Raw genomic sequence first — 19,511 nt, forward strand, 5'->3', positions numbered from 1 at the left:
CCGCGGCTGCGGCGGCGGCGCCGGCGGCGGCGGCGGCGGCGGCGGCGCCGGCGGGGGGGGGCCGGGTGACAGCGGCGGCGGGCCCGGTGACGGCGGCGGCGGCTGCAGGCCGGCTGTGGTAGCTGGGGGCTGCGCGGCCCAGAAACCCAGCCCCGGTCCACGCGCGGCGCGACGCGGGGAGGGCCAGGCCCGGGTGGCGCGGGAGGAGACCTCGCGGGCGCCACGCGAGAGGCCGGCGTGAGCTTGAGAGCGCGCGGAGGCAGTGGCCGCCGGCGGCCCGGACCCGCCCGTCCCCGCGGTTACCGCCGGCATGAGCCACATCCAGATCCCGCCGGGGCTCATGGAGCTGCTGCAGGGCTACACGGTGGAGGTGCTGCGGCAGCAGCCGCCCGACCTCGTCGACTTCGCCGTGGACTACTTCACCCGCCTGCGCGAGGCCCGCGTCCAAGCCTTCGTCCCGTCCGCCGCCCCTCCCTCAGCGGCGGCCGAGCCGGGGCCCAGCCCGGTCCCCGTCGCCGACGAGAACGCCGACAGCGACTCCGAGGAAGACGCCGACCTGGAAGGTAGGCGGCGGGCAGGGCCGGGGGTCGGGTCGGGGAGCCGGGGGGCGTGTGCGCCGGGGCCCAGCCGCCCGCCCTGGGCCGGGACCCGGAGTCTTCCGGAGGAGTTTGTCGGGTGTCTCGGAGCCTCCGGGAGAGCCGGGCGGCGCGCCGCTTCCAGACTGAGCCCCGGGGCGCCGCGGGTGCTTTGTCGGGTCCGGCCCGCGTGCTGGCCCGGCCCGGGAGCCCGCAGCCCGCGTCCGGCCCTGCCGGAGCCCCCTCGCCTGAAGACGAGAGCATTGACGTCCGGGGACTCGTGTTTCATAACCAGGACGGTAACTTTGTTTGGAAAGAATCCACTTTTTGGGAAAGTTACTGTGAAAAAATTTTAAGCGTGGAAGAGAAAAGGCGCGAAGAACCCCTGTATGCTGTCACCCCTTAAACAGTGGAGAGTTCTTGTCATCAATGTTTCCTCTGTACCTTTCTGCCTCCCCTTTGCAGAATATTTTAAAGCGAATCTCGATCGGGTAGTTTCACTTCTGCATTTCTTTTCTTTTTTTTAGATTTATTTATTTATTTGAAGGAGTTACACAGAGAGAGAAGAGGCAGAGAAAGAGAGAGAGAGAGAGAGAGAGGGGTAGAGATTTCTTCCATCCGTTGGTTCACTCCCCAGATGGCCGCAACGGCTGGAGCTGTGCCAATCCGAAGCCAGGAGCCAGGAGCCTCCTTCTGGTCTCCCATGCGGGTGCAGGGGCCCAGGACTTGGGCCATCCTCTACTGCTCTCCCAGGGCATAGCAGAGAGCTGGATTGGAAGTGGAGCAGCTGGAACTCGGACCCACGCTCATATGGGATGCCGGCACTGTAGGTGGTGGCTTTACCTGCTGTGCCACAGCACCGGGCCCCTAGATAAGCATTTCTTAAAGTACGTTCCCTGGGAATGAAAATGTATGGCTTTTTTTGTTGAAACAGTTGAATCAGGTTTGCAGAGCACGACCTTGTCTAGTGTGTGAGTTGCAGGGAAGAAGACAAGGCTCCATCACGCCAGGAAGCAATTCTGTTTTCCAAGGTTGTTCTAACATGTGCTTTAGCAATTTAACATAGAATTATCCTGCTTTTGAGCAGTGGAAATTTAACAAAGCAATGAAAACATTGGAGAAGCAAAGTTACAGTCTTGGTATTATTAGGTCACACGGAGGGGACAGAGCAAGGAGTTGTGGTGTGAATCTGGTCTGGCCTCTTCTTCCCCTCACAGCTGGTAAGGAGTTAATGGTCATGGCTCCAGGAGTTGTGGGCTTCCCCTTGTTGGACAAAGTGGCTTCTAAAAGCATTTGCTCTCCTGTGTTTCCCTTGACCTATTGTCTATCACATTATGGATTTTTTGGAAATCACAAATTGTTTTCCAAATCTACTACAGTTTTGCTTTGTATTCTTGGACAAGTTGTCAAACCTGTTTGATTTCAGATTTTCTTATCTTTAAAAAGAGGACAGTAACAAGTTTCACAAGGAAAAATGTGTTTTTAAAAGCTTTATTTCAGAATTCACTGTAATCTCTAAAAATTAAAAAGTTGTAACCTGCTTCATGACAAGTTTTAGTTACACAAAACATTATATTTTGGAAATTAGTCCCAGAAGAGTAAAACAGAGTTTGTAAGTTTTTGTATTATGTCTTCATTCTTTATCTTTTATGTCATTTTCAAAATTGAGTTGATTTAAAATTTCGGTAGCTCTGTGTTCTGTTTTATTGGTATTTAGATACTTCTTGTTTGTATCTCAAGTGGCTGTGCCACATGTATTTATAGAAATCAATATGAGGGGAATTTCTATTTAAAGATAATAGACTAAAACAGAAAGATAATAGACTAAAATAGACACACAATGAGATACCACTTTGCCTCCATAAGGATGGTCATTATTTAAACAAGAAAGCAAGCAAAAAAAAGCAAAAACCAGGATGTGAAAAAGTTGTAACCTTTGCACATTGCTCATGGGGATGTAACCATGGCCCAGTGCTGTGGAAAAGTTTGGTGGTTTATCCAAAAATTAAACATAAGGCTTAACCATATGGTGGAGCAATTCCATTCCCAGGTATGTGTCCAAAAGAATTGGAAGCAGGGATGCTGGCACACAAACATGCACTCGAGCATTATTCACAGTAGCCCAAAGGTGGAAATAACTGAAGTGTCCATTAACAGATAAATGGATTACAAACATGTAGCACATACATATGTTAGAATATTATTCTGGGCCGGCGCCTTGGCTCACTTGGCTAATCCTCCGCCTGCGGCGCCGGCACCCCGGGTTCTAGCCCTGGTTGGGGCACCAGATTCTAGTCCCGGTTGATCCTCTTCCAGTCCAGCTCTCTGCTGTGGCCCAGGAAGGCAGTGGAGGATGGCCCAAGTGCTTGGGCCCTGCACCCGCATGGGAGACCAGGAGGAAGCACCTGGCTCCTGGCTTCAGATATCGGCACAGCTGTAGCGGCCATTAGGGGAGTGAACCAACGGAAGAAAGACCTTTCTCTATCTCTCTCTCTCTCATTGTCTAACTCTGCCTGCAAAAAAAAAAAAAAAAAAAAAAAGAAAAAGATTATTCTGCCTGAAAAAGGAATGAATGAAATTCTGGTGCTTGCTACAACATGGATGAAGCAAGGCCAGCGCCATGGCTCACTAGGTTAATCCTCCGCTTGGAGCACCGGCATCCCATATGGGCACTGGGTTCTAGTGCCGGTTGCTCCTCTTCCAGTCCAGCTCTCTGCTGTGGCCTACGAATGCAGTGGAGGATGGCCCAAGTGCTTGGGCCCCTGCAACTATGTGGGAGGCCCGGAAGAATCTGGCACCTGGCTTTGGATCAGCCCAGCTCTGTTTGTTGCTGCCCGTTTCGGGAATGAACCAGCAGATTGACGACCTTTCTCTCTGTCTCTCCCTCTGTCTGTAACTCTACCTTTCAAGTAAGTAAATATAAAAAAAAAAAAACAAAAAAAACAAAAAAAAAAACACCCCGTATATAGCAAGGAAACTTTTCTTAGTAAGTTCCTTATGCCCAACGAATTCAGTGTGTAAAGTTGTATGCTGTTGGAATCAAAAAACTTACTAGTTGTTATTAGTTTATTTTTTAAAGATTTATTTATTTATTTGAAAGGCAGAGTTACAAAGAGGCAGAAGCAGAGAAAGAGAAGTCTTCTATCTGCTGGTTCATTCCCCAAATGGCCATGATGGCTGGAGGCTAAGCTGATCCCAAGGCAGGAGCCTGGAGCTTCATTCGGGTCTCCCACACAGGATCAGGGGCCTAAGGACTTGGGCCATCTTCTACTGCTTTCTCAGGCCATAACATAGAGCTGGATTGGAAGTGGAGCAGCCGGGACACAAACCTGCAACCATATGGGATGCCAGCACTGCAGGTGGCAGCTTTACCCTTTACACCACAGCACTGGCCCCATTGGTTTGTTTTAATAACAGCTTTTATATAAAACAGTTTTTCAAAGTATGAAATGTTATAATGAGAATTTAGTTGTTGAGAAAGCCTGAAGAGTGAAGCCTTATTAAGAAGTTACTCTAGGGGCCAGTGCTGTGGCGTAGCTGGTAAAGCTGCCGCTTGCAATGCCAGCATCTCATATAGGCTCCAGTTTGAGTCCCGACTGCTCCACTTCCAATCCAGCTCTTTGCTAATGGCCTGGGAAAGCAGTGGAAGATGGAGACCCAGAGGAAGCTCCTGGCTCCTGGCTTCGGATTGTCCCAGCTCCAGTGGTTGTGGCCAGTTAGAGAGTGAACCAGCAGGTGGAAGACCTGTTTCTCTCTCTCTCTCTGCCTTTGCTGCTCTGTAACTCTGCCTCTCAAATATTTAAATAAATCTTTTTTTTTTAAATGTTACTCTAGCTTGCACAAAAATAAATTGGCACGTAGACTTTAATCACCTTTGTGATTACCATAGGACATTTATACTTGAAGGTCTCCCAGCATTTTTCTTTACTTTTTTTTTAAGCTATATTGTTATTTATTTGAAAGGTAGAGAGACAGAATCAGCATTTTTCTTGATAGCAGCTTTATGGAGGTATTTTTTTAAAGCTTTTTATTTGGTGATATATTGTGAGTCTCTCTTTTTTTTTTTTTTTTTTTTTTGATTTATTTGACAGGTAGAGTTATAGACAGTGAGGGAGAGAGACAGAGAGAAAGGTCTTCCTTCTGTTGGCTCAGACCCCAGAAGGCCGCCACGGCAGGCACTGTGCCGATCTGAAGCCAGGAGCCAGGTGCTTCTTCCTGGTCTCCCATGCGGGTACAGGACCCAAGCACTTGGGCCATCCTCCGCTGCCCTCCCAGGCCACAGCAGAGAGCTGGATTGGAAGAGGAGCAACCGGGACTAGAACCTGGCACCTATATGGGATGCTGGCACCGCAGGTGGAGGATTAACCTACTGTGCCACGGTGCCGGCCCTTTATGGAGGTATTATATACCATTCATAGTGCCTCTCTGGAGTGTGTAACTCAGCCTTTTTTTAGTATATTCATGTTTGTTTTAGAATATTTCCATCACCCTGGAAGTACCATACATTTTAGCCATCACTTAGCAGCACTGATTCCTTTCGTCCTTAGGCAACCTCTAATTTATTTTTTGTCTCCTTAGATTTACTGATCATGGACTTTTCATATAAATGGAATCATATAGTGTGTGATCTTTTGCTTCTGTTACTTAATGTTTTTAGGTTCTTCTCTGTTGTGGGATATCTCAGTACCTCAATCTTTTTTCTAAAAATTTATTAAGGCACAGTGATAGAGATCTTCCATATGCTGGTTCATTCTCCAGTTGCCCACAGCATCTGGGATTGGGCCAAATCAGGAACTTCATCTGGGTCTCCATACGTGTGTGACAGGAACCCAAGTACTTGGGCCGTTATCTGCTGCCGCCTAGGTGCATTACCAGGATGCTAGATTGGAAGTGGAAGTGGCATTTGATCTCAGGCACTCAGTATAGGATGTATGCATTCCAAGCAGCAGCTCAACCTGTTGTGCCACAATGCCCGTCTCTTTATGAACTTTTAAAATACCTCTTGGATGTATGGATTTCATAAATTTTTGCACTGGGACCAGCATTGTGGAATGGCAGGTGAAACCACCCCTGATGTGCCAGCATCTCCTGTGGGTATGGTTCAGGTCCTGGTAGCTCCACTTCCCATCCAGCTCTCTGCTGTGGCCTGGGAAGGTGGTGGAAGAAGGCCCAGGCCCTTGGGTCCCTGCACCTGCATGAGGGGTCTGGAGGAGGCTCCTGGCTCCTGACTTCACATTGGCCCAGCTCTGGCCATTGTAGCCATTTGGGGAATAGGCCAGCGGATAGAGGACCTCTCTCTCTGCCTCTGCCTCTCTGTGGCTCTGCCTTAAGTAAATAGATGAATCTTTTTTTAAAAAAAGATTATTCATTTGAAAGTCAGAGTTACAGCCGGCGCCGTGGCTCAATAGGCTAATCCTCCACCTTGCGGCGCCGGCACACTGGGTTCTAGTCCCGGTTGGGGCGCCGGATTCTGTCCTGGTTGCCCCTCTTCCAGGCCAGCTCTCTGCTATGGCCAGAGAGTGCAGTGGAGGATGGCCCAAGTGCTTGGGCCCTGCACCCCATGGGAGACCAGGAAAAGCACCTGGATCCTGGCTCCTGCCATCGGATCAGCGCGGTGCGCCGGCTGCAGCGGCGGCCATTGGAGGGTGAACCAACGGCAAAGGAAGACCTTTCTCTCTCTGTCTCTCTCTCTCACTGTCCACTCTGCCTGTCAAAAAAAAAAAAAAAAAAAAAAAAGAGTTACAGAGAGAGAAAGAGAGCACAGAGAGAGAGAAAGGTCTTTGATCTGCTGGTTCACTCCCCAAATGGCCACAACGGGCAGAGCTGCGTTGATCTGAAGCCAGGAGCCGGGAGTTTTCTCCAGGTCTCCCACATGGGTGCAGGGGCCCAAGGACTTGGGCCATCTTCTACTGCTTTCCCAGGCCATAGCAGAGAGCTGGATTGTAAGTAGAGCAGCTGGGAATCAGACTGGTGCCTGTATGGGATGCCAGCACTGCAGGATGCCCACTGCTCCACAACGCCAAATGGATGAATCTTTAATTTTTTTTTGCATCACAATAAACATATCTTTTTATTCCATTTTCCACAAACTTTTCATTTTGAAAATGAATCGTTTTGATAAATCCAATTTACCTCAATCCATTTTTTAAAAGTTTTATTTATTTGAGAGGCAGAGATAGAGAAAGAGAGAGCATCTTCCATCTGCTGGTTTACTCCCCAAATGGCCACAATGGCTGTAGCTGGGCTGATCTGAAGCCAGGAACCTGGAGTTTTTTTTCCAGGTCTCCCACATGGGTGCAGGGTCCCAAGCACTTAGGCCATCTTCCATTCTTTCCTAGGCCATAGCAGAGAGCTGGATTGGAAGTGGAGCAGCCAGGACATGAACCGGTGCCCATATGGGGTGCCAGCACTGCAGGCGGCAGCTTTACCCGCTGTGCCACTGTACCGGCCCCAATAACTCAAATCTTAAAAAACAACTTTATAAAGGGGAAGAGGATACTAGGTGCACTAGGCAGTGTGATGAAAGCGTCTAAGGCAAGGCGACCACATTGTTTGTAATCCATGTAACAATACAAGTAAATGGTGATTAGGGGCCTGAATTGAACCAAGTGAGAGTCAGTGTTAGGTGCTAGCAGGAATATTATGAAAAAGGAATATTTTCCTTTGGTTGAGTTACTGCTTTAAGGTTTGTCTTTCTGTTTTTCAGGTACAGAAAGTAGATGTTTTAAGAAGACCTAGGCCGGCGCCGTGGCTCAATAGGCTAATCCTCCACCTTGCGGCGCCGGCACACCGGGTTCTAGTCCCGGTCGGGGCGCCGGATTCTGTCCTGGTTGCCCCTCTTCCAGGCCAGCTCTCTGCTATGGCCAGGGAGTGCAGTGGAGGATGGCCCAGGTGCTTCGGCCCTGCACCCCATGGGAGACCAGGATAAGCACCTGGCTCCTGGCTCCTGCCATCGGATCAGCGCGGTGCGCCGGCTGCAGCGGTGGCCATTGGAGGGTGAACCAACGGCAAAGGAAGACCTTTCTCTCTCTGTCTCTCTCTCTCACTGTCCACTCTGCCTGTCAAAAATAAAAAAAAATAAAAATAAAAAAAAATATGTTAAAAGAAGACCTATATATAATTAGTCTCTTGATGACTGATTAATTAACCACATCAAAAATTGACTTATTCAGAGATCAGGTGGATTTCGATTTATATCGTGGCTCTTATCACAGCCAATGAAATTCAGTAATTTCGTTTTTAAAAATATTTGTTAATTATATTTATTTTTAAAGATTTATTTTATTTATTTCAAAGATAGAGTTAGAGAGAGAGAGAGAGAGAGAGAGGTCTTCATTCTATTGGTTCACTCCCCAAATGACTGCAGTGGCCAAAGCTGGGCTGATCCGAAGCAGGGTGCAGGGACCCAAGGACTTGGGCCATCTTCTACTGCTTTCCCAGGCCATAGCAGAGAGCTGGATTGGAAGTGGAGCAGCCGGGACTCCAACAGGTGTCCATATGGGATGCTGGTGCTATAGGCCAGGGCTTTAATCCGCTGTGCCACAGCAACGGCCCCTATTACTTTTTTGAAAGGCAGAGTTAGAGAGAAAGGTCTTCCATCCACTGGTTCACTCCTCAGATGGCCACAGTGGCCAGAGCTGGGCTGATCCAAAGCCAGGAGTCAGGAGCCTCTTCCAGGTCTCCCATGCAGGTGCCGGGGCACAAGGACTTAGGCCATCTTCTACTGCTTGCTTGCTTGCTTCCTCCCTCCCTCCCTCCCTCCCTCCTTTCTTCTTTCCCTCCCTCCCTCTCTCCTTCCCTCCCTCCCTTCCTTTCTTCTCTTTTTTCTTTTCTTTTCTGATTTATTCATTTATTTGAAAGTCAGAGTTACACAGATAGAGGAAGGCAGGGTGAAAGAAAGTTTTCCATCCATTGGTTCACTCCCCAATTAGCCAAAAATGGTTGGAGCTGCGCTGATCTGAAGTCAGGAGCCAGGAGCTTCTTCTGGGTTTTCCCACGTGGGTGCAGGAACCCAGGGACTGGGCCATCTACTGCTTTCCCAGGCCATAGCAGAGAACTGGATCCGAAGTGAAGCAGCCAGGGCTTGAACCAGCGCCCATATGGGATGCAGGCATTGCAGGCGGCAGCTTTACCTGCTCTGCCACAGCGCCGGCCCTGCTACTGCTTTCCAAGGCCATAGCAGAGAGCTGGATGGGAATTGGAGAAGCCTAGATTTGAACTGGCACCCCTGTGGATGTCCATGCTGCAGGCGGCGGCTTTACTTGCTACACCACAGCACCAACCCCAGTATTTTCATTTTTAAAATGAAATTCTTGAGTAGCTTTCTAAGGTTTAGTAAAAGTTAATGAGTGCTAAGCCGGCGCCGTGGCTCAATAGGCTAATCCTCCACCTTGCGGCGCCGGCACACCGGGTTCTAGTCCCGGTTGGGGCGCCGGATTCTGTCCCGGTTGCCCCTCTTCCAGGCCAGCTCTCTGCTATGGCCAGGGAGTGCAGTGGAGGATGGCCCAGGTGCTTGGGTCCTGCACCCCATGGGAGACCAGGAAAAGCACCTGGATCCTGGCTCCTGCCATCGGATCAGCGCGGTGCGCTGGCTGCAGCGGCGGCCATTGCAGGATGAACCAACGGCAAAGGAAGACCTTTCTCTCTCTGTCTCTCTCTCTCACTGTCCACTCTGCCTGTAAAAAAAAAAAAAAAAAAAAAAAGTTAATGAGTGCTACACACCTAGTAGAATTTCTGGTGTGATAACTGTATTTGATTCTGTTGATCTCTGAAAAGTAGGGGGAACTTGCCTATATTAAAATCCATGAGATGCCAGCGCTGTGGCATAGAAAATTAAGTCTCCATCTGCAGTGTTGGCATTCCATATTGGTGCAGGTTTGAGTCCCAGCTGCTCCACTTCCAATCCAGCTCCTTGCTAATGTACCTGGGAAAACAGTGGAAGATGGCCCAAGTCCTTGTGCCTCTGCAGCCTCGTGGAAGACTCAGAAGAAGCTCCTGGTTCCTCACTTCAGCCTGGCCCAGCTCTGGCCCTTGTGGCCATATAATAAACCAATGAATGGAAGATCTCTCTCTCTGCCTCTTTCTGTCTCTCTGTAACTTTGCCTTTCAAGTAAATAAATAGATCTTAAGAAAAAAAATCCTTGAGAAGTTGGATTATGAGTAAGAACTAAAAATCCTTGAGAAGTTGGATTATGAGTAAGAACTTTGGATGATACCGAATTAAAACTAGCCAAAGAGCACTAGCTGGAGGGAAGTGGAGTGTTCTCTCTCTTCCTTTTGGTGAGGCATGGGTTACGTTGGACTAACTGTTTCACCCTTGGCCCACTGTTGGAGTCCAGGAGTTCTAGGTCACGTGGTAATTAAAACTGTCAGCTGCTCCTCATCTGGAGGAAAGGGAACCATGAAGCTGACTGGTGCTTTCCTGAACCTGTTAACGTTTAGGTCCAGACTGTGGGACCGGAAAGCAAGCTGGCATTTAGCTAACATGGGAATATGGTTCTGGAAAGGCCAAAACTCATGAGTCAAGCTCATTTTTTTCTTATTTCTCCTTTGCATATGCTTTCCCTTCTGTCTGGAATGCAGTCCTTTCCCTCTCCTTTTTCCTCAACCCGTTCAAAGATTTCCTTTTTGCCAGCAACAACCCTGTAAGATGGATTCTGTTGTTATCTCATTTTTGTAGATAGGAGATTAAAGCATTGAGATAAGATAGCTTGTTCAGGGTCACACTGCCAGCAGGTGGAGTGACGCTGGGATTTGAAACCAAACAGCATAGCTCAGACTACATACTCAGGATGCTTCCTTTTTATTGCTTTCTCTGCACTTGGTGAGTACTTGTTGTATGAATAACATGTTCACTGTGGTCGTCTCTATATAAGGGACTTAAAGAGACAGAATTTTCCCTTGTAGGGCAGTATTCCTAGTGAGACAAAAAGCTGATCCTTAAATTTTTCCTAACGTGTTCTTGTTTCTCTGGTATTGTTTTGGATGAAGCCGTCTTCATCTCTTTCCCAGTATAATTACAGTTAGCTCATTTTCTTCCCATTGGTGTTTTATTCCCTTGATGATGCTATTATTGAAGTAATTTTAAAAAGTTTTTTTTTATTTGACAGAGTTATAGACAGAGAGAGAGAGACAAAGGTCTTCCTTCTGTTGGTTCACTCCTCAAATGGCCACTGAGGCCGGCACTGCGCCGATCCGAAGCCAGGAGCCAGGTGCTTCTTCCTGGTCTCCCATGCGGGTGCAGGGGCCCAAGCACTTGGGCCATCCTCCACTGCCCTCCCGGGCCACAGCAGAGAGCTGGACCAGAAGATGAGCAACTGGGACTAGAACCTGGTGCCTACATGGGATGCTGGCGCTGCAGGCGGAGGATTAACCAAGTGAGCCACAGCGCCAGCCCTGAAGTAATTTTTTTAAAAATACTTATTTCATTATTTGAATGAGTTACAGAGAGGGAGAGAGAGAGATTGGTCTTTTATCTACTGGTTCATTCCCCAGATGGCCACAATGGCCGGGCTGGGCCAGGTTGAAATCAGAAGCCAGGAGCTTCTTCTGGGTCTTCCACATGGGTGGCAGGGGTTCAGATACTTGGGCCATCTTCCACTGCTTTTCTCAGGCCATTAGCAGGAAACTGGATTGCAAGTGGAGGAGCAAGGACTTGAACCAGTGCCAATATGAAATGCTGGTGTAGCAGGAGGAAGCTTAACCTATTGGGCCATAACACCACCCCTGAAATTTTTTTTTTTAAATATGTAGCCCTCCTACTCCTTACAGAAGATCTTCCTTTGGCTACCCAGTACCTGTAGCACTTGCTGATCCAAACTACAGAGTGAGCTAATCATCTGTCCCTAGCTTGGTATAGTCTTGAGAAGAACTTTGACTGACTTGGCTTGGGTTAGGTTCCAATTCTGGAATAAGTTGCCATGCTTGGGCAGTGAGAACACTGTGATTTACCCAGCTTCAGCCATGTGTTTAAGTTGAAAGTTGATGGTTGGGGTGGGGGAGTGGAGAGCAGTCAAGTGGGAGAACTGGAAGAAGCTCCTGGGTCCTGGCTTGGGGAGCCATTTGGGAAGTGAACCAGGGGATGTAATGTCGATGTCTCTCTCTCTCTCCCCTCTTCTCTCTGTAACTCTGCCTTTGAGGTAAATAAAAAAATAAATCCTAAAAAAAAAAGGTTGAAAGTGGGGAGCTGGGTTGGGAATAAAGCCCCACAAAGAGTTCAAGTCTGGGAGAGGCCTCTCCTTGAGGATAACTTTGATTATCTAGTTAGAAAGAAGAGGTGCAGAGTGGTGCCACAGAGATGGGTGGACTTGCTGCTGAGGTAAATACTCCCTTGTGGCCCTAAGCCTCCTCTGGGCCTTCCTGTTTTAGGTCAGTGGATGTTCACTCTGGAACAGAGGAGGATAAACGCGTTCTTGTGCTTATCATCTCTCGGCGGGGGGAGGAGGGGCAGCAACAGGCAAATAGCTAACATGATATGATTATCATTCCACAGGACAAAGCTGGGGATTTTTATGATACAGTATATTGCTTTGGGTCCATCATTCAATAATAAAATGGTAGAATTTAGTTCAAAAACCATCAAGTGAACATTTTATTTAATCACATCCTTTTCTCGGTTTTCAAATTTGGATTTGGCTCATCTTGCCTTAACTGCTTTCCAGCTGTGTGACTTTGAAACAGTTCTCTGATTCTGAGTCTCCTCAACTACAAAATGGATAGTAATAGGGTTGTTGTGAGGATTACATGTGACAGTAGAGTTGTTTGTTTGTTTGTTTTTTGGCAGGCAGAGTTAGAGGTAAAGGTCTTCCTTTTCCATTGGTTCACCCCCCAAATGGTTGCTTCGGCTGGCGCATTGCACTGATCCGAAGCCAGGAGCCAGGTGCTTCTCCTGGTCTCCTATGTGGGTGCAGGGCCCAAGGACTTGGGCCATCCTCCACTGCCCTCCCAGCCACAGCAGAGAGCTGGACTGGAAGAGGAGCAACTGGGACAGAATCTGGCACCCCAACCAGGACTAGGTGCTGGGGTGCTGGTGCCGCAGGCAGAAGATTAGCCTACTGAGCCGCGGCACTGGTCCGACAGTAGAGTTTTAAAAACTTGTTTGAAAGGAAAAGCAAGATAGAGCAAGAAGAAGAGATCTTCCACTCACTGGTTCACTCTCCAGATGGCCACAGTGTTTACAGTAGCAAGGTCTGGGCCAGGCCGCAGCCACAAGCCAGGAACTCCTTCCTGATCTCCCATGTGGGTAGCTCCAAGTACTTGGGCCATCTTCTGCTGCCTTCCCATGTACATCTGTAGGAAGATGACAGAGTAACCAGGGCTTGAACCAGGACTCTGAAGTGGTATGCTGTAGGCGGCAGCTTAACCTGCTGCAGTACAGTGTCAGCCTGTGATTGTACATTTGAAATGGTAGGCATAGGTGCCGGTGTTGTGGCATAGCAGGATAAGCCGCTGCCAGGGACACTGCATCCAATGTGGGTTCTGGTTCCAGTCCCAGCTGCTCTGCTTGCAGTCTAGCTCCCTGATAATGCACCTGGGAAAGCAGTGGAAGATGACCCAAGTCCTTAGGCCCCTGTACCAACATGCGAGACCCAGATGGAAATCCTGGTTCCTGGCTTCAGCCTGGCCCAGCCCTGGTTGTTTTGGCTATTTGGAGAGTGAACCAGTGGATGAAAGAATCTTTCTCTCTCTCTCTCTTGCTCCCTCCCTCTCTCCCTCCCTCCCTCTCAGTCTCTCTATAATGCTGCCTTTCAAATAAATCTTTAAAAAAAATGGTTGGCATATGGGCAGGAGTTTGGTCTGTTGCTCAAGCCACTGGGTGGCATGCCCACCTCCCTAATCAGAGTGCCTGGGTTTGAGTCCTGGTTCCATCTCCAGATTCTGGCTTCTTGCTAATGCACACCCTGGGAGGCAGCAGGTGATGGCTGAAATATTTGGGTTCCTGCCATCCACACTGGGGACTGGAATTGAGTTCCTGGTTCCTGGCTTTGGGTTCACCCAGTCTCAGGCATTGCTCGGATTTGGGGAGTGAGTCAGCGTGTGGAGGCTTTGTCTGTGTCTCAAATGGAAAAAATAAAATAAAATAAAATACTTGACATTGTACTTGCACATAGTAACCCTTAAAAAATTGTACATAACAAAAAATGGTTGAATAGGCTGTATAGGGTGAAATAGCAACTATGAAGAAAAGTGAAATTGACTCCACTTTTAAAAGATATAAACTTTTGAACCCCCTGCTGCGATGTCCGTGGCACTTTACAGTCATAGCATCCACATACATAGGGTCATTGAGTCTGCCCCCGCCCCCAGGCCACGTGTGGGGATTTTGAGCTCAGAGAGGTTTAAATGTTGAAGCTAGAATGCAAATCTGCCTGTATTTTGACTTCAAATCTTATAACTGTTAAACTTGCTAAGGGCCTGCGCTGTGGTGCAGTGGGTTAACACCCTGGCCAGAAGTGCTGGCATCCCATATGGGTGCTGGTTTGAGTCCCGGCTGCTCCAAGGCAGAGTTACAGAGAGGCAGAGGCAAAGAGAGAGAGGTCTTACATCCACTGGTTCACTCCCCAAATGTCTGCAACAGTCAGAGCTGCTCTGATCAGAAGCCAGGAGCTTCTTTTGGGTCTCAACACAGCCCAAGCACTTGGGCCATCTTCCACTTTCCCAGGCCATAGCAGAGAGCTGGATGGGAAGTAGAGTAGCCAGGACTTGAACCGGCGCCCATATGTGATGCCAACCCTGCAGGTGGTGGCTTTACCCATTGTACCACAGCGCCAGCCTCACATCGGAGGATTTTTAGAGGCCAAGATAGAATTGGCAACTATTCCATTGGCCAGAACTTAGTCACATGATCGCTAACTGCACGAGAAGCCCATAAATGCAGTTAAGCTGTGTGTCTTGATAAAAAAGGAACAAAATTTGGTGAGCTCAGAACAAATTTTTTTATGCCCCCTTTTCATTTTGAATATTTTTCTTTTTCTTTTTTAAAAGATTTTATTTATTTATTTGAGAGGTAGAGTTACAGACAGAAAGAGAGAGACAGAGAAAGGTTTTCCTTCTGTTGGTTCATTCCCCAAATGGCCGCAACGGCCGGAGCTGCACTGATCCAAAGCCAGGAGTCAGGAGCATCTTCTGAGTCTCCCATGCAGGCGCAGGGACCCAGGGACTTGGGCCATCTTCTACTGCTTTCCCAGGCCATAGCAGAGAGCTGGATCAGAAGTGGAGCAGCTGGGACTCAATCCAGCACCCATATGGGATGCCGGCACTGCAAGCAGTGGCTTTACCCACTATGCCACAGCGCTGGCCCCTGCAATATTGATTTTTTAAAAATTCTGTAAAGCACATAATATCCTACTGATTTAAAAGAAAAATCTTTTGAGAGGCAAAAAGAAAGAAAGAGACCATCTACTGGTTTATTTCCAACACCCAAAACAGCTGAAGTTGGGTCAGGCTGAAACCAGGAGCCAGGAACTCAATCCGGGTTTCTCAAGCGGGTGGCAGGGATCCTATTACTTGAACCAGCACCTGTTGACTCACAGGATCTGAATTATCAGGAAGCTGGAATCAGGACCAGATCCAGGACTCACACCTAGGCACTGTGATTTGGAATGTGGGTATCCCACGTAGTATCTTAACCACTATGTATAACACCTGCCCGTGTAAAAAGTTCTTGAAAGAAAGACTTAAGAGTTTGAAACTTGTCTAGAGGCAGTGGCAGGCTATCAGAGATTTTGTTCACTGTAGGAAGAATGTGTTCATTTGTTTTTATTTTGAAGATTGTCTGGACCTGCATGGAAGGCACCTGGGGGGTGCTTGCTGAAGGTGTTATTTTATAGTTGAGGCTAGAGGAGGTATAAAGAGTAAATATAGATTTCAAGGGATGGCTCAAATCTGATGCTTCATTGAATATATGTGTGATGGGGAGAAGGGGATGTGATAAGGTAGAGGAAGGAGATTATACACAGACTTAAATGCTAATGGTGTTAAGCCAGCCTAGTACAGATAGGGCCTTGGCCATTCAAGTGCGAATCTCTAGAGGTAACCAGCAATACAAATCTAGATTCAAGAACATGTTAAGAATATAGGGCCGGCGCCGCGGCTCACTAGGCTAATCCTCCGCCTTGCGGTGCCAGCACACCGGGTTCTAGTCCCGGTCAGGGCGCCGGATTCTGTCCCGGTTGCCCCTCTTCCAGGCCAGCTCTCTGCTGTGGCCAGAGAGTGCAGTGGAGGATGGCCCAAGTGCTTGGGCCCTGCACCCCATGGGAGACCAGGAGAAGCAGCTGGCTCCTGCCATCGGATCAGCGCAGTGCGCCGGCCGCAGCGCGCCAGCTGCAGCGGCCATTGGAGGGTGAACCAATGGCAAAAGGAAGACCTTTCTCCCTGTCTCTCTCTCTCTCTCACTGTCCACTCTGCCTGTCAAAAATAAAATAAAAATAATAATAATAAAAAAGAATATATAGGGGCTGGCACTGTGGCATAGTGGGTAAAGCCGCCACCTATAGTACTGGCATCCCATATGGTTGCCGGTTCAAGTCCCAGCTACTCCACTTCCGATCCATCTCTCTGCTGTGGCCTAGGAAAGCAGTAGAAGATGGCCCGGGTCCTTGGGCCCCTGCTCCTGCGTGGGAGACCCTGTAGAAGCTCCTAGCTCCTGGCTTTAGATCAGCACAGCTCTGGCCGTTGAGGCCAACTGGGGAGTGAACCAGAGTATGGAAGGCCTCTCTCTCTCTCTCTGCCTCTCCTTTTCTCTCTGTGTAACTCTGACTCTCAAATAAATTAATAATATTAAAATATATATATATAAATGAATTGGAGGTGGGTTTTTTTTTTTTTTTTTTTTTTTTTTTTTTTTTTTTTTGCTGCATAGTAGCAGAAAAAGAGTGCCATGAAGGGGTTGCAGAGGAGATGGTCCAAGACCACCTGGAGCTTTTCAACATGATGGCACCAGTGAGAGAGCCAGTGAAAGAAAACAGACAACTAGAAAGATAGGAGAATGAGTGGATGTGATTTTGGACAAGCCAGTGGGAAGGAGAACTTCAAGAAAGTAGATTGGAGCAAGTGTTTGCCTCAGAAGTTAAGGTGGGGCCAGCGCTGTGGCATAGCAGGTAAAGTCACTGCTTGTGACATTTGCATCCCATATGGTCATTGGTTCAAGTCCCAGCTCCTCCACTTGCCATCCAACTCCCTGCTAATGTGCCTGGGAAATCAGTGGAAAATGACCCATGTGTTTGTGCCCCTACACCCATGTGAGAGACCCAGAAGAAGCTCCTGGCTCCTGACTTCTGCCTGGCCCAGCCCCAGCCATTGCAGCCATTTGGGGAGTGAACCAGCAGATGGACGACCTCCCTCTCTCTCTCTCTCTCTCTCTCTCTCTCTCTCTTTCTCTCTCTCTCTCTCTCTCTGTAACTCTGCCTTTCAAATAAATAAAAATAAATCTTGAAAAAAAAAAGTGTCATTTAGGTTGTCCTCATCCCACATTGGTTGCCTGGGTTTAGGTCTTGGATGTGCTCCTGATTCAGATTAAAAAATTTATCTGGGAACATCACCATTCCTGGCACATGGATGAGTTTCTGTTCACCTTCCTGGAATCCTTATGTGTTCAGCTATTCAGAAGTTCTCTTGGGGCTAGTGCTGTGGTGCACTGGGTTAAACCACTACCTACAGCACTGGCATCCCATACAGGTGCTGGTTCAAGTCTCAGCTGCTCAGCTTCCAATCCAGCTCCCTGCTAATGAGCCTGGGAAAGTAGAGGAAGATGGCCCAAGCCCTTGGGCCCCTGCACCCACATGGGAGAGCTGGATGAAGCTCCTGGCTTCCACCTGGATATTGCAGCCATTTAGGGAAACAAACCAGCAGAATGAAGCTTTCTCTCTCTGCCTGACTCTCCCTCTGTGTAACTCTGCCTTTCAAGTAAATAACTAAATAAATCTCAAAACAAAACAAAACAAAACAAAAAAAAACTGTTCTCTTAACCCTGTCATTTTGAGTTTCAATAGAGATTTCGTTTCTTATTTTGTGTAGTTTTTAAATTTAAAAATATCATATTAGGCTTTGAAGGTTAAAAATCTTTAAGCAAATGGTACGGTTTAGTAGTGAGATGGACAACCATCAGACATAGATGATAGGTGAATAGTGAAAAGAAAAAAAAAAAAGTGTGTTTTGGGGGCTGGCATTGTGGTATAGTGGGTATGGCCAGTACCTGCAATGCTGGCTTCCTGTATGTGCACTGGTTCTGGTCCTGGCTGCTCCACTTACAATCCAGCTCCCTGCTAATGTGCCTGGGAAAGCAGTGGAGGATGGCCCAAGTGCTTGGGCCCCTGCAACTGCGTGGGAGACCTGGCATTTTAGCTTCCTGGCTTAAGCCTCCTGGCTTCAGCCTGACTTAGCCAGGCTATTGTAGCCATTTGGGGAATGAACCAGCGGATGGAAGACTCTCCCTCTATCCCCCTCCACCAGTCTTCCTCTTTGTAACGCTGCCTTTCAAATAAATAAAATAAATCTTTAAAAACAAAAATAGTTCATTTTTTCCCAACCTAAAGATGGGGACTTGAGTTCACATTCATGTGCTCGCTTGCACGCTCTTTCTCACTCTCTCTCTCACACACATGCACAGTATGTTTTTCAGTTATATTGACCGTAGGCAGGAGGAAACCCACCTATATTGAGGGGGGAGTTCAACTTAATGACTAGTTTATTTTTCATTTTAGTGTAATACTCATTTGATTATTTTAAAATTGAATTTAAGTGCTATTTAGCAGATCTGGGGATCTGCTTAAGGAATATTTAAAAAGAAAGTACTACTATATCACATTACCAAAAATTCAGTGGACTTCTTATTTAGAATGTTGCAAATTAGATAGAATATGGATATGAGCAGAAATAAAATTGCCACCTTGAATACACTGAAGTTATAAAGAACTTGTTTTTGGAGCCGGTGCTGTGGTGCAGCAGATTAAAGCCCTGGCCTGCAGCATTGGTATCCCATGTGGACGCTGGTTTGAGTCTTGGCTGCTCTACTTCCGATCCAGCTCCCTGCTAATGCACCTGGGAAAGCAGCAGAGGGTGGCCCAAGTGTTTGGGCCCCTGTCACCAGCGTGGGAGATCCATAAGAAGTTCCTGGCTCCAGGCTTCAGATCAGCTCAGCTCCAGCCATTGTGGTCATTTGGGGAGTGAACCTGTGGGTGGAAGACCTCTCTCTCTCTACTTCTCTCTGTAACTCTTTCAAATAAATAAAATAAATGCTTTTATTTATTTATTTATTTATTTTGACAGGCAGAGTGGACAGTGAGAGAGAGAATCAGAGAGAAAGGTCTTCCTTTGCCATTGGTTCACCCTCCAATGGCCGGCGCACCGCGCTGATCCGATGGCAGGAGCCAGGTACTTTTCCTGGTCTCCCATGGGGTGCAGGGCCCAAGCACTTGGGCCATCCTCCACTGCACTCCCTGGCCACAGCAGAGAGCTGGCCTGGAAGAGGGGCAACCGGGACAGAATCCGGCGCTCCGACCGGGACTAGAACCCGGTGTGCTGGCACCACAAGGCGAAGGATTAGCCTAGTGAGCCGCGGCGCTGGCTAAATGTTTTTTTTTAAAGAGCTTGTTTTTTAAGAGATTTTGTTTTCTGTATTATCTTTTTATGATCATTTTGAACAACTATGAGTATTTGTGATTATAAGGAAGTATATGAACTGATCTACCATGTGATTTTTTTAAAAATTTATTTATTTGGGCACTCTGGTGGTACACGGTACTTATAAAGATTTATTTATTTATTTTAAAGACAGAGTTACAGAGAGGGAGAGGCAGAGAGAGAGAGAGGTCTTCCATCCACTGGTTCACTACCCAGATGGCTGCAATGGCCAGAGCTGGGCTGATCCAAAGCCAGGAGCTATGATTTTCTTCTGAGTCTCCCACGCGGGTAAAAGGACCCAAGGACTTGGGCCATCTT

General features: G+C 47.9%; 1 protein-coding gene across 2 annotated transcripts in view; it reads left to right on the forward strand.

Moving 5' to 3' along the window:
• The window catches only part of PRKAR2A (protein kinase cAMP-dependent type II regulatory subunit alpha), a 73,117-nt gene continuing 53,606 nt past the window's right edge, over window positions 1-19,511 (forward strand). Inside the window, exon 1 of one of the 2 annotated variants that reach the window (XM_002713397.4) lies at window positions 1-563. In XM_002713397.4, coding sequence (XP_002713443.2) covers window positions 311-563 — 253 coding nt within the window. In that variant the 5' untranslated portion in view covers window positions 1-310. The remainder of the gene's footprint in view (window positions 564-19,511) is intronic. The other variant, XM_051852472.2, reaches the window with a different exon arrangement.

The sequence above is a fragment of the Oryctolagus cuniculus genome, chromosome 10 (assembly GCF_964237555.1).
Source record: "Oryctolagus cuniculus chromosome 10, mOryCun1.1, whole genome shotgun sequence".
NCBI classification, from domain to species: domain Eukaryota; kingdom Metazoa; phylum Chordata; class Mammalia; order Lagomorpha; family Leporidae; genus Oryctolagus; species Oryctolagus cuniculus.